This window comes from Chaetodon trifascialis, chromosome 17 (assembly GCF_039877785.1).
Source record: "Chaetodon trifascialis isolate fChaTrf1 chromosome 17, fChaTrf1.hap1, whole genome shotgun sequence".
Lineage (NCBI taxonomy): Eukaryota > Metazoa > Chordata > Actinopteri > Chaetodontiformes > Chaetodontidae > Chaetodon > Chaetodon trifascialis.
Genome location: NC_092072.1, coordinates 17,983,207 through 17,994,514, shown reverse-complemented (window position 1 = coordinate 17,994,514; position 11,308 = coordinate 17,983,207). Strand labels below are relative to the sequence as shown.

At 44.6% G+C, this 11,308-nt stretch overlaps 1 protein-coding gene across 1 annotated transcript; it reads left to right on the top strand.

Annotated features, from left to right (window-relative positions):
* The first annotated feature begins 288 nt into the window (after positions 1-288).
* Positions 289-4,513, top strand: sox4a (SRY-box transcription factor 4a). The gene has a single exon (XM_070984802.1). The coding sequence runs from the start codon at positions 1,438-1,440 to the stop codon at positions 2,551-2,553; it is 1,116 nt and encodes a 371-aa protein (XP_070840903.1). The 5' UTR covers positions 289-1,437; the 3' UTR covers positions 2,554-4,513.
* The last annotated feature ends 6,795 nt before the right edge of the window (positions 4,514-11,308 follow it).

Genomic DNA, 11,308 nt, shown 5'->3' with positions numbered 1-11,308 from the left:
GATTTAATGATGGTGGCTCAAAGCAGCCGATTATAGGATGGAGATAAATCTGCTGTACATGTTCACACACATTCACATACATATACACAACGTACACCTTATCAGCTCCCTTTGGCTCTAGCCTGACATCTAGTGACACAGGCTGTAATGTGATCCTACATGACACGGCCATGTTAACATAATGGGGCTGTGGAGGAGGAGGAATGTGTGCATCGTGGAGCAGGAAGCTGCTGGAGTGAGGGTGACTGTGTTATTTCTGTGTGGCCCTGATGCATAATTCTACACACTTCCATAATATTCGTAATTATTGGTTTTCAGCTCTCTGGTTTACCATAATGCACTGATGCAGAGTGTAAATAAAAACACCTCACTTGCATCTGTTTACACTGCCCGCTGCAGTGATGTAATGATGTGAGCTGGTGTTGTAATGATTTGTAAATAACAGGTTGGGTGAGCTATGTTTGGGTGGGTTTACTCTCTGCTACATCCCTGCTCGCCACACTGCAGTCTGACTAACACAACATGTTGTGGCTGCTTTTGTGTTTTCTCAGCATTTCCTTGCCCCCCTATTACACATAATCTAAATTTAGTCAATACTCATCCACATGAAAGTAATGAGGTTCTAAGTATATCCTTGCAAGCTTCCCCTTGCAGCAGGGGAAAGGACACTGAGTTCCTCTAAAACACACACGCACGGACACACACGCGTGCACGCGCACACTCACTCACGCACACACACACCTAGTTCGTCTTTCTTCCAGTGGAGTCTGACAGGAATGAGGTCAGACACACCGATCCTCATTGCACATTATTATTATTATTACCCGTTTTTTTTATTCAGCCAATGGGAGGCCAGGGGGGAGTGGCTTGACTGAAAAATCAGGATAGAGACAGAAGCTGATTGGCTTTTATGTCTCGCGATGAGGGTATATAACGGCGAGGTTCTCGTTGTTGTGTTTACAGTAATATTTCAGAGCGCTCAGGAAACAGGGAGACTATGAGAAAGCGCAGCCGCTCCATTCAACCACATGGTTCCTCAACCGCACAGACAAGCTGCGCTGCAGACAGCCAGGTTCACATAAGGGACTTGCACTGCTGTTGCCCACAGCGGCGCGTTTTGAACCTTGCAGGGCGAGTTTTCAGCCGCACCGGCAGTTGAAAGTTGCTGTTAGTTTCGGAATTTATTTTTTTTGTTTCCGCGAAGCGCACTGGGTAAAAACTGAAAGACCAGGCGTCTCCAAAACGGGCTGATTTGAAAAGAAGAGACTTGGATGAACTTTTTAGAGCTGCATTCAGCAGCTTTAAAGCGCCCAAAATAAGACCAAGTGAGGATCTTTTTTTCTATTTGAAAGCCTGATAGGCATTTTTTTTTTTTTGCGCACTTGAACTTTGTGAAAGCACCGCACTGAACAGTGTTTCCAGACACTTGAAGAAAGGATGGTGCAGCACATGAGCCAGACAGAGAGCGCCCACGCTCATTCCCCCGGCGGGGACTCCACGGACACGGGAGAAATGGACTTGGAGATGGATGCGTCTCCGACCCCCGAGTCCCCGACCTCCGGGGAGCGGAGCGACTTGGCGTGGTGCAAAACTCCGACGGGGCACATCAAGAGACCCATGAACGCGTTCATGGTCTGGTCACAGATTGAGAGGAGGAAGATTATGGAGCAGTCGCCGGACATGCACAACGCGGAGATCTCCAAGCGGCTGGGGAAGCGCTGGAAGCTGCTGAAAGACACAGACAAGATCCCGTTCATTCGCGAGGCGGAGCGGCTCAGACTCAAACACATGGCCGACTACCCAGACTACAAGTACCGGCCCAGGAAGAAAGTCAAGTCGGGAAGTGGAGCGAGTAAGCAGGCGGACCGCGGGGAGAAGAGCGGCGAGCGCAGCGCCAAAGCCGGTGTGAAAAGGAGCCCCGCGTCCAAGGGGGTGAGCAGGATGCACAAGCAGGGGGGCGTGAAGAGCGCTCCGGGGCTGGAATATGCGTCTCCCGGTGACCACCAGGCGCTCTTCAAATCCAGGTCAGTGTCTGGGGCGAGACAGATCCCGGAAAAACGCACCGGAGAGGCGAGACGCGGCCACATGTTCGGCGGGGCGGGCAGCCTGGAGAGCGGGCCTCCCTCCGTGGGAGTCCCGGCCAGTCCCACCCTGAGCAGCTCGGCGGAGTCCAGCGACCCGCTCAGCCTGTACGAGGAGCAGAGCCCGGCGACCAGCGAGTCATCACACACCGCGCGCCTCAGGTACGCTCGCGCCTCCTCTCCAACACCGTCAGCCTCTCACTCTTCATCATCTGTGTCATCCTCATCATCAGATGAAGAGTTTGAGGACGAGCGGCTCGAGCTGAACCCGAGCCCCGGGTTTGAGAGCATGTCCCTGGGCGGCATGGGCTTCTCCGACGCAGAGCTGGACCGGGACTTGGACTGGAGCTTCGGGGAGTGCGGGGCGGGATCTCACTTCGACTTCCCCGACTACTGCACCCCGGAGGTCAGCGAGATGATCTCAGGAGACTGGCTGGAGTCCACCATCTCCAACCTGGTGTTCACCTACTGAAAAGAACCACGGTGGAGAGGAACCGCGACGTCCCCCCCACGTTTTGAACTGTTCAACCCCTGACAGGCGTCTAGACCACAATATTTCCGCCATTCTTTCACTAAATAAGGGAGAGTGAAAACAGGAAAGAAACGGTGGCCTGTGTGCGCGTTGAAGCCCAGGTACGCGCCGCTCACAGACTTGGACAGCGCTCGGTGCGCTTGACGGGAACGCGCAAAGGGGGGAAATGCTTAGTTTGCATTTGGACACGGAGGAGGAGTGAATGTAAGCAGAGAGCAGTGAAACACACGGACTGCAGCTCAAATGTTCAACCCAATCCGCAGAGGATGAGGACTGAGACTGAACTTTGAATCTTAATGTTATTTCGGGTCGGGAAAGGGGGGCATTTACTGGAGAGCTCGTCATGTTGGGTTTTGTTTAAGATACAGCCAATTCACATTGACCATCAAGTTGCTATTCAGGTGTAGTTTTTTTTTTTTTCAAACTCAAAATACTTTCAATATCAACACGCATGCCCTCCGAGATAAGGAGGATTTTGTTGTTGTTAAATGCGTAAAAATGTTCATTGCTGCGTAATTGCGCAATTTGTGTGACCATAGGACACAATTCACTATCACCAGCTTCTCTTTCAACGGCAGGACTTAAAACAAAGACTGACTCAAACTTCAGAAACCCTTTTCTGAAACCTTTTTAAACACTCAGTGCACAATTCAGGACCAATGTTCCCCGACGCGCATCCTTTCTGCCTAGTGCTTCAACTTTGTAGTTCCTCTGTGTCAGATGACGTTTTTTATATTGATGTATTTATACCGGCCAAACTTTTTTATACATAGAAGTATTGTCCTCGTACAGGTCTCGTTTGTGTTTGTGCACATACACCTGTCTGTATCCAGCGCGGAAGGGCTAGAAGTGTATCTTATTTAAAATGTCTGACGTCTCTCACTTTTAAGGAGATTTGAGTGTGTCATGATTTTCTACTTGTATTTTTGTACAAAATCTATAGAAAGGGGGTTTTCCTGGCGAGTGGGTAGCCTACAACATTGTTGTTTGGATCTACATTGGTGTTTAGACGTGCAGAGGGGGGGTTGTTTGGCACAATCTGACCTCACACAATGTTTACAGTATTTACCCACATGCTTCTTAATGGCACAGTGACTCCAGTTTCACCAGCCAAGTAAACAAAGCACCACTGAGGCTCCCAGTCTGAGTGGTGACTGTTTCCAGTACACATAGACCTAAAGTATATGAGTGAAAGATCCCAGAGAGTCACTGTTTGGATAGAGCTAATACCTCTGTGTGCTTTTTATCAAGATAAGTTTTATTTGAACCACTGGATGGAATTTCACACTCATTCCACTTTGCCTAGACTTTGGAGGGAGGGAGATGTATGAAGTGCTTCATCTGTTATTGCGCAAATTGCATCAAAAAATAGTATTTAACCTTTCTGTACCTGTTGGCTAAGTATAGCAGGCTAATTGTTTTCCTATATTATGGCATGGCAAATAGCATTTGTATTTCAGATTCAGGTATATGTAGCTATAGCTGTTGTGTTTAAGATTTTTAAAAGAATAATAACATGAAGATATTTATGTAAACTGACTGTACTATAAGCAAAGATTGTGTGTTTTATGTATGATGATGATCAACGACAGGCACTAGGACAGCCATCTTTGGATATCCTTATGTTGAAGATGATTGTGGTCCAGGAGTTTCTTTTTTTTTTATTTTTTACCTTCAAGACATCTTTTCGATCGTCCCTTTTCTTTTTTCATTTGTGCAATATGCTGTGTATGATCATGTTTTGTCCAATCATGCCAATATCATTTGATGTTTATAGCTCAAAACCAGCCAATGTTTGGGTCAATCACTGCCTCTCAGACCTCTGTACAGATTGTCGTTTTTTTATTTGTTTTTCTTTTCTTCCAAGAAGGAAATAAAATCAGCTGGAACTGAAAAGTACAAAGTGATATTCTCTTGTGGTTTTTCATTCTCTGACCCTTTTCAAAAGAGCTAAAATAAGTACCATCAACTGGTTACCTAACCGTTTTATGTAGCACTGTGGAAAGTATAGAGGATAACTGGAGCAGTCACACATGTTGAAGTCCCCTTTCAGAGGGAAAAGCATGCTGGAGAAAAGGTGAGCCTTCATTATCACATTCCATAGCTGAGCCTTTTTCAAAGGATCCAATCAGATGTCGGATGTTTACTCTATTTGTGCGTGTGTGCACGTGAATATGCATGCGTGTGTGCGTGTGTTTGCTGTAGGTAAGTGTGCAGCTGCAGACTGTGAATCAAAAGCCAGCCAGTGAATCGATAGGAGTGGTCTCTTTCTTACTCCGTCTGATTCTACACGTGCAGAAAACGTGGCTGCCATGGAAACACTGTATCCAAGAGAGAGGCTGCAATCCACTGTGCCGTTGTGTGTGTGTGTGTGTGTACGTGTGTGTGTGTGTGTGTGTGTGTGTGTGTGTGTGTGTGTGTGTGTGTGTGTGTGTGTGTGTGTGTGTGTGTGTGGGATAAGGGACACAGACTGATCCATCGAGGTGGGGTGGAGTAGGTGGGGCGTCAGACATCTCTGCAAGGCATGACTGGAATATAGGAGGATGAGGAGGCGTATGTGTGTCTGTCTGTCTGTGGGTGGGTGTGTGCCAATGGGAGGGAGGGAGGTGAGGGTACGGGAGGGGGTGTTTGTCTGTCCTGGTGGATCGTGCAAGAGACTGCTCCCAAATCCAATTAATTCCTTCTGGATGCATTCATTTGTCTAGTACATCTGACGAGAAGGAGAGAGAAAAAAAAGAGAGAGAGACCCCTAAGGTACAGTATTTAGTGTGTATCAATTTACGCCCTATTCCACAAGAGACATTGGTAATTATTTCCATCTCTCTCTCTGTCAGGAGAGCAGGGTCGTCTCCAGCTTTCCTCTGACATGTCGGGCTGGGTAATGAGAAAGATAAGGCATGGTCATTACACACACCATCCCAACGACGAGACGCTGGCCCCCAGATGGCTGCAATAAGCTTGACATCACACAAGAAATAGTATTTGAGGTGTCCCTGTTTTTAAAGGGGAAAAAAGAAAAGTCCAATCACCCCCAGAGTCTGATGGATACCTAGAGATAAAAAAAAAGATGTTGATGCTGTCCTCACACATACATTCACACAGTGGCCCACATAAAGGCACATGCATGAGTGCAAGCAGATGCATTCAGGAGGACCGGAGGTGCCATTCGCTTGACCTTCACAGTCGAGCGCAGCAGCTTATTTGTTTCCTATGTTAAGTTGTATGAGTCTGAGAAAGATCAAGTCAGCAGAGACAAAATGAATAGAAAAACCACTACTGCAATTGCATGAGTGTGCTTTAAAAATAAATAACAACTGTTTTGAAAAGTCAAAATCACATTATTTCTTATACTGGTGGTTTGTTTTGGTCCACCAGCAATGAAAGTAACTACATCCACTCAATTCTACAACTTTTGTTAACTTAATTTTTGAGGTACTTGTACTTCATTTTAGTATTTCCAGCTTTATTCTTTTTTTCTATCCCATTAATCATCTCATGACCCCACCCACTGCATATTCATGATTTGAAGCAACCACACTAAACTACCTAATTGCACCTAGAGCAGATAAAAGTAGCAACAAAGCATCTACACCTGCAGCAAATATCTTGTATCCTAATACATCAGTCACAGGGGCAATACTTCTGCAGAACAAGTCATTTCACATTTTAATAACAACACTGCTGCACGTTTGTTTAAATGCAGGACTTTTACTTGTAATGGAGCATTGTTACAATATTGCATTGGTGCTTTTACCTAAAAGAAAGACTTGAATGCTTCAGCATGTTTTCAGCAACAGTGACTTTACTGTGCTTAATGAAATTCTGCCACCATATATTCCTATTATGCCTCCTCTGGACCCCCCCCCCCCCCCCCCCCCCCTTTTTTTTTTTTTCCTAATCTTATACCATTACTTTACAATTTCCTGAGATAGCCTGTATCGTAGTGTATCATGATGGTGGGGCAGGAAAAGGTTTAATTTGTAGGTTACTACACAAGTAGCACATCAGAGTCCCCAGAAATATTATAGCGATAACATATGAGATAGACCCACCGTTAAGTGAGAAGAGATCACTGCTCACTGCTGAGCTGATACACTACAAGTCCCTGTGGAAATATTTCAGGAATAATATAGAATATTATATTGATAGTAGGGGAGATAGGAATGCCATTAAGTCTATATAAACGCACTTTCGAACATCACAGGCGCACTCACAGTCCCTGCAGGAATAATATAGAAGCTTTATTGTGTTTTTCTCGCACGCTGCCGGTGAAGTTGAAGGCGGGACACTCAGTCATAAGGCATGCACAGACAAAGAAATATACAAACACCGCTGACATGGCATGCAGCCCAACTTTGTTTCATTGATTTCGACCAGTTGCGCTCCTGCCGTCTCCGCAGCTCGGAGGGTCGAATAAAACAGAAAGGTAGTTGGAAAATAATTCATCCGCTACAAGTTTGGAGATCAGAAGTTTGAGGAGTGAGACTAAACTTTCATCCTGAGAGTGTCAGCGTTTAGAGTGGAGACAAAGGAAAAGGAGCCGAGGCAGGGATGTTGATGCGTAAAGTTCGGGAAATTGGACCCAGAAGAGTTGGAAGCAAGCAGGACTTTGGCAGGTAGGCTGTAAGCACCTCTCTACTGTTATTAAAGCGAAATAATACTTTTATTTTAAAACACTACGTCCATATGGTCTTTATTTTCCGTGTCACCAGAGACGACTGTCATCTTAAACATAAAAGTTTCTCTGGCTTCGGAGTTAGTAAAGACACAGTTTCTCTCAAAGGAGAGGCTGAGTGCATTTGTTGTTGTTTAAAAAAAAAAAAAAAAAGTGTTGTAAATGTAGTTTGAAGGAGATCCAAGAATGTCTGATGCTAAATCTACACCATAAAGGTAACTCCTGACAGGCAAGCTTCAGCAACTGCAGCCAGTACCAGAAAGCACCGCAAACTTCGGTTCAGTCAATCACTGTGACAATTAAAAGCTGTTTGGAGTGCATGCTGGTTCAGGTTCAGCACAGCCAGGGCTGGACAGCGGCTGTGTGGGATGACGTGTGTGTGGATGTGCGTGTGTGTCTTTAAAACAATTGAACGGTCATTACAGCTTGTTTGCCTAACCTATCTGATGGGGTGACTTGAGTGGACAGATGCACAATGCGCATTACAGTACAATCCAATAGAGTGGACAATTACAGGACAGGGTTAAATGATGTCTGGCAGTGCAGGGGGGCATAGGACATGTTTGCCCCGGGGCTCCTGGTTGGGTAAACAGGGTAGTGCCCCCATTAAACCTCCATCAGTGGATAAACTGTGGACTGACACAAATTGCCAAATCACGGCACTGCAGCATTTGTAAACACATGACTGTGGCTCTTCGGTCGTGGGCTGCTACTCATAACAAACACTATCTGCCATAAAGTCATTGCAGCGCATGCACACGTCATGACATGTCATATGTCAGCATGTCTGTCAGTAACAGAGCTGCTTAAAATAAATCCTGGTACTTTCTCTGCTTGAAGCACCAGATGCCCAGTGATGTTGATTTAGGGCTGGGGAGGGGGCATTGAACATTATGTTTTACTTTAAAAACCTTAAAATCTCTTCCTTTTCCTGTAAAACTAGACTAAAATGTCAGGGCATAAAGCTGGTCTTGAAGCATTAGGAGTTCATGGAGTTTTATTTCCAGCAGTCAGAATCACTGTAAGTGCGACTGGCATTGAGTAATAGTTTGAACACACTGAGGTAGAAGGTTGCCATTTCTGCCTCAATATTCTTTTGCTAATAGGTGCCTGCAGATGACTACATGAGGAACACAATGTGGCCATGACATGAGGCCTTACCTTAGACTAAGTTCAATAAAAATGGATAACAAGGCATTCAATAAAAATGGATAACAAGGCCACAAGACCACAGCAAATTAATATTTCTCATGTTTTTCTAACAGTATGTCAAGGTGTTTTCCAAGAAAGGTGATTTATTATATTTGCCTTCATAAATATCTATATTTATATTCAACAGTCAATATTTAGCCCATCTATATTCATATTTTGGGTATCTATACTCATATTTATGCTATATGTCTTTATACTGAGGCCATGTACTATATGTATCATTTCAAATTCTGTGTAATATCCCTGAATTCCTTGTTTTGGATGTAAAGCTACCCACTGAAGCAGCGAATCCTAGTTTGCGGCCTTTCGTTGGCAGTACAAAGCGCTGCACAATCTGCACAATCAGTTGCAACTGACTTGATCTGCACACAAAAGAAGAGAATGAGGCCCTTCCTTACCATGTGGGCTCTCAGTGGCTCAGCTGATTTGATCACATGGAAGATCCTAATTGGTCAAGTGAGGCGTCAATCAAAAGGTCAGAGTGCAGTGGCCATTTTTATACAAATGTGTTGTTTGTGTGCACAACAGAATAAGTGGGAAGATAAGCACATCTGCCTGCTGCTTTGAGATGATCAAACAGCTTTCTGTGGATTAATACAGCGTTTTGGACTAAAGATTTCACTGGACTGGATCATCTGGACCTTTGCCAGTGTAACCAGAACATTTTTGCTGGAGTGTTTTCCATTGGTGGATGACAATGAGACTCCATAGGTGAGTTGCTTCAATTATATAATCAGTTCTTTGTTATTGGGCTTGATTGTACCTGCTGTTGTGATTGCAACTTAAAATGGTTTGCACCAATCAATCGGATCTCAAGAGTCTTGGCTTTCTGAAAAGGCAGCAAACAGGCTGTGGAGTGTTCAGAGGGAAGGCCGTCGCCGGAGGTAATAATATTATATTATTAACTCTATATTATTTGAACAAGCTGCTGATTTTGAACTATATCGTGGGCTAACTTGCATCCACATTTAACTTTTTGTGAGGGTGGGGAGGACTGTTGATACAGATGATAACGATCCAGTGCATCCTGTGTTTCTTTAAATATTTGAACCTTTTTTTATTTTGCTAGATGAGAGAAGGAAAATTGGCTCCAGTTCAGACCACCTTCCCTTGAGCCAATACGTAACCCTCCTTTCTCACCACATCTTCCCACCTAATAATTTTCATACAGTCCCTTACTGCCTCTGGGTCTGAATCACTTTGTGAGTTCATCATGTTCATAACAGTTTAACTTGGCAACATGTGTGAGTATAGACTGGCAGCAGGTCCTCACAATACGTGTCCATGAACACTGTAGAGACAGTACTACTCCACCTACAACCAGACATGGGCCTCGGTGTGCATTCAGACATTGTGGCACACTGTGTACAACACATAGAGAACTCATTGTTAAGCAGTGTGCTGAAACAGTTTAGCATGATAGAGGACTTCTGAGTCATAGTGGTAGGTGTTGTACTGTAGTATGCTTGAAAAGATAGGGACAAGTTCTGAGAACACTGAGGCTTGGATCATAATTTCTAAAGGCTTACGTGGCAGAGTGTACAGTCTGGTTTGTACAGAACAGAACATGGTGCGAACGCTGTTGCGTAAGGTAACACTGACACATGCTGAATCACGTATGCATTTATCTCCTCAGATGTGACACAGACATGTGACATCTCCACTCATGATCTGGATCATATGGATCCGAGCTACGAAACTGCATCCCGAGACAGGCGGCCTACATGCAGCTTGAATTTAAATGCTCAAATTGGAATGTGTCATTGTTACTGTGACACAACCTAAATTACATCATCTCCTTGGACAGTTGTCATAATTTCAGCGCTCAGCTTGTCTGACCCGTTGCCAACATGGAGGACAGCAAGATGAATAATGAAATAAAAGGGAAAAAGTGTGACTTCTTAAGCAGACTCAATTCAATTTGATTTAAAAACAACAACAACAACATTTTTCTACATCAGAAACTTTGTTCGAACAACACAGCAAAATATAATAATGCATTTGGCAGTGTCCGCAGGTGGGAAGTCAGTGAGGGATCATGTCCTGATCACAGGTCAGCATAACAGGTCATACATGTAGCACATTTGTCCAGATATCTTCTCACTTACTGGAAATACCCTGTTCGGTTTAGGCGAGGGTGAAGCCTGGTTAAAGCGTGCAGGAGGAGGAGGACTCATCCGTAATGATGACTGTTCTTGCACTGATGTCAATACGAAATGGATTTGGACGTATCTGCAGTATCAGCGAAACACTGGGAAGCAATATACAGTCAAGCAGAAAAGCAATGTTGAACATGCCCACGGCCTGAATTCTCCTGACATGACCTGCTCTATTCATACATGAGCTCAAACACACATTACGCAGGCTCCGTCCTCCAGGGCAGGATAAAAAAAGTCCGGATAATCTGGTTCAACTGCATGCAGCAGTGCATGTGTGAATATGGCTCCGTATAGTGTGAACCTGGTAAAGCTCTGCAGGTGAGAAGAAGGAGCAGGTGACTGCATGTGTATCGGAGGTGGCATGTGGCTGTTTGAATATTCCCCTCATATCTCCAACATGGCAGCTTTTCACAAGCTCAGAAAAACTGCTCTGTTTACAGCTTTGGAACAGTACATTTTTAGGTGATCCAAAAACACTTTATCATAAAGGGGGTGTTATCATTTCTTTGCATCTATCTGACAGTATTACAATAATCACATGTCCATATATGAAGAATTATTGGTGGGTTTAATGATTCCTTCTGTCCATACTGGCCATGAAAACGCCCCTTGCTAATGCAACTGTACACCAAGAGATGGGTGAAAAGCT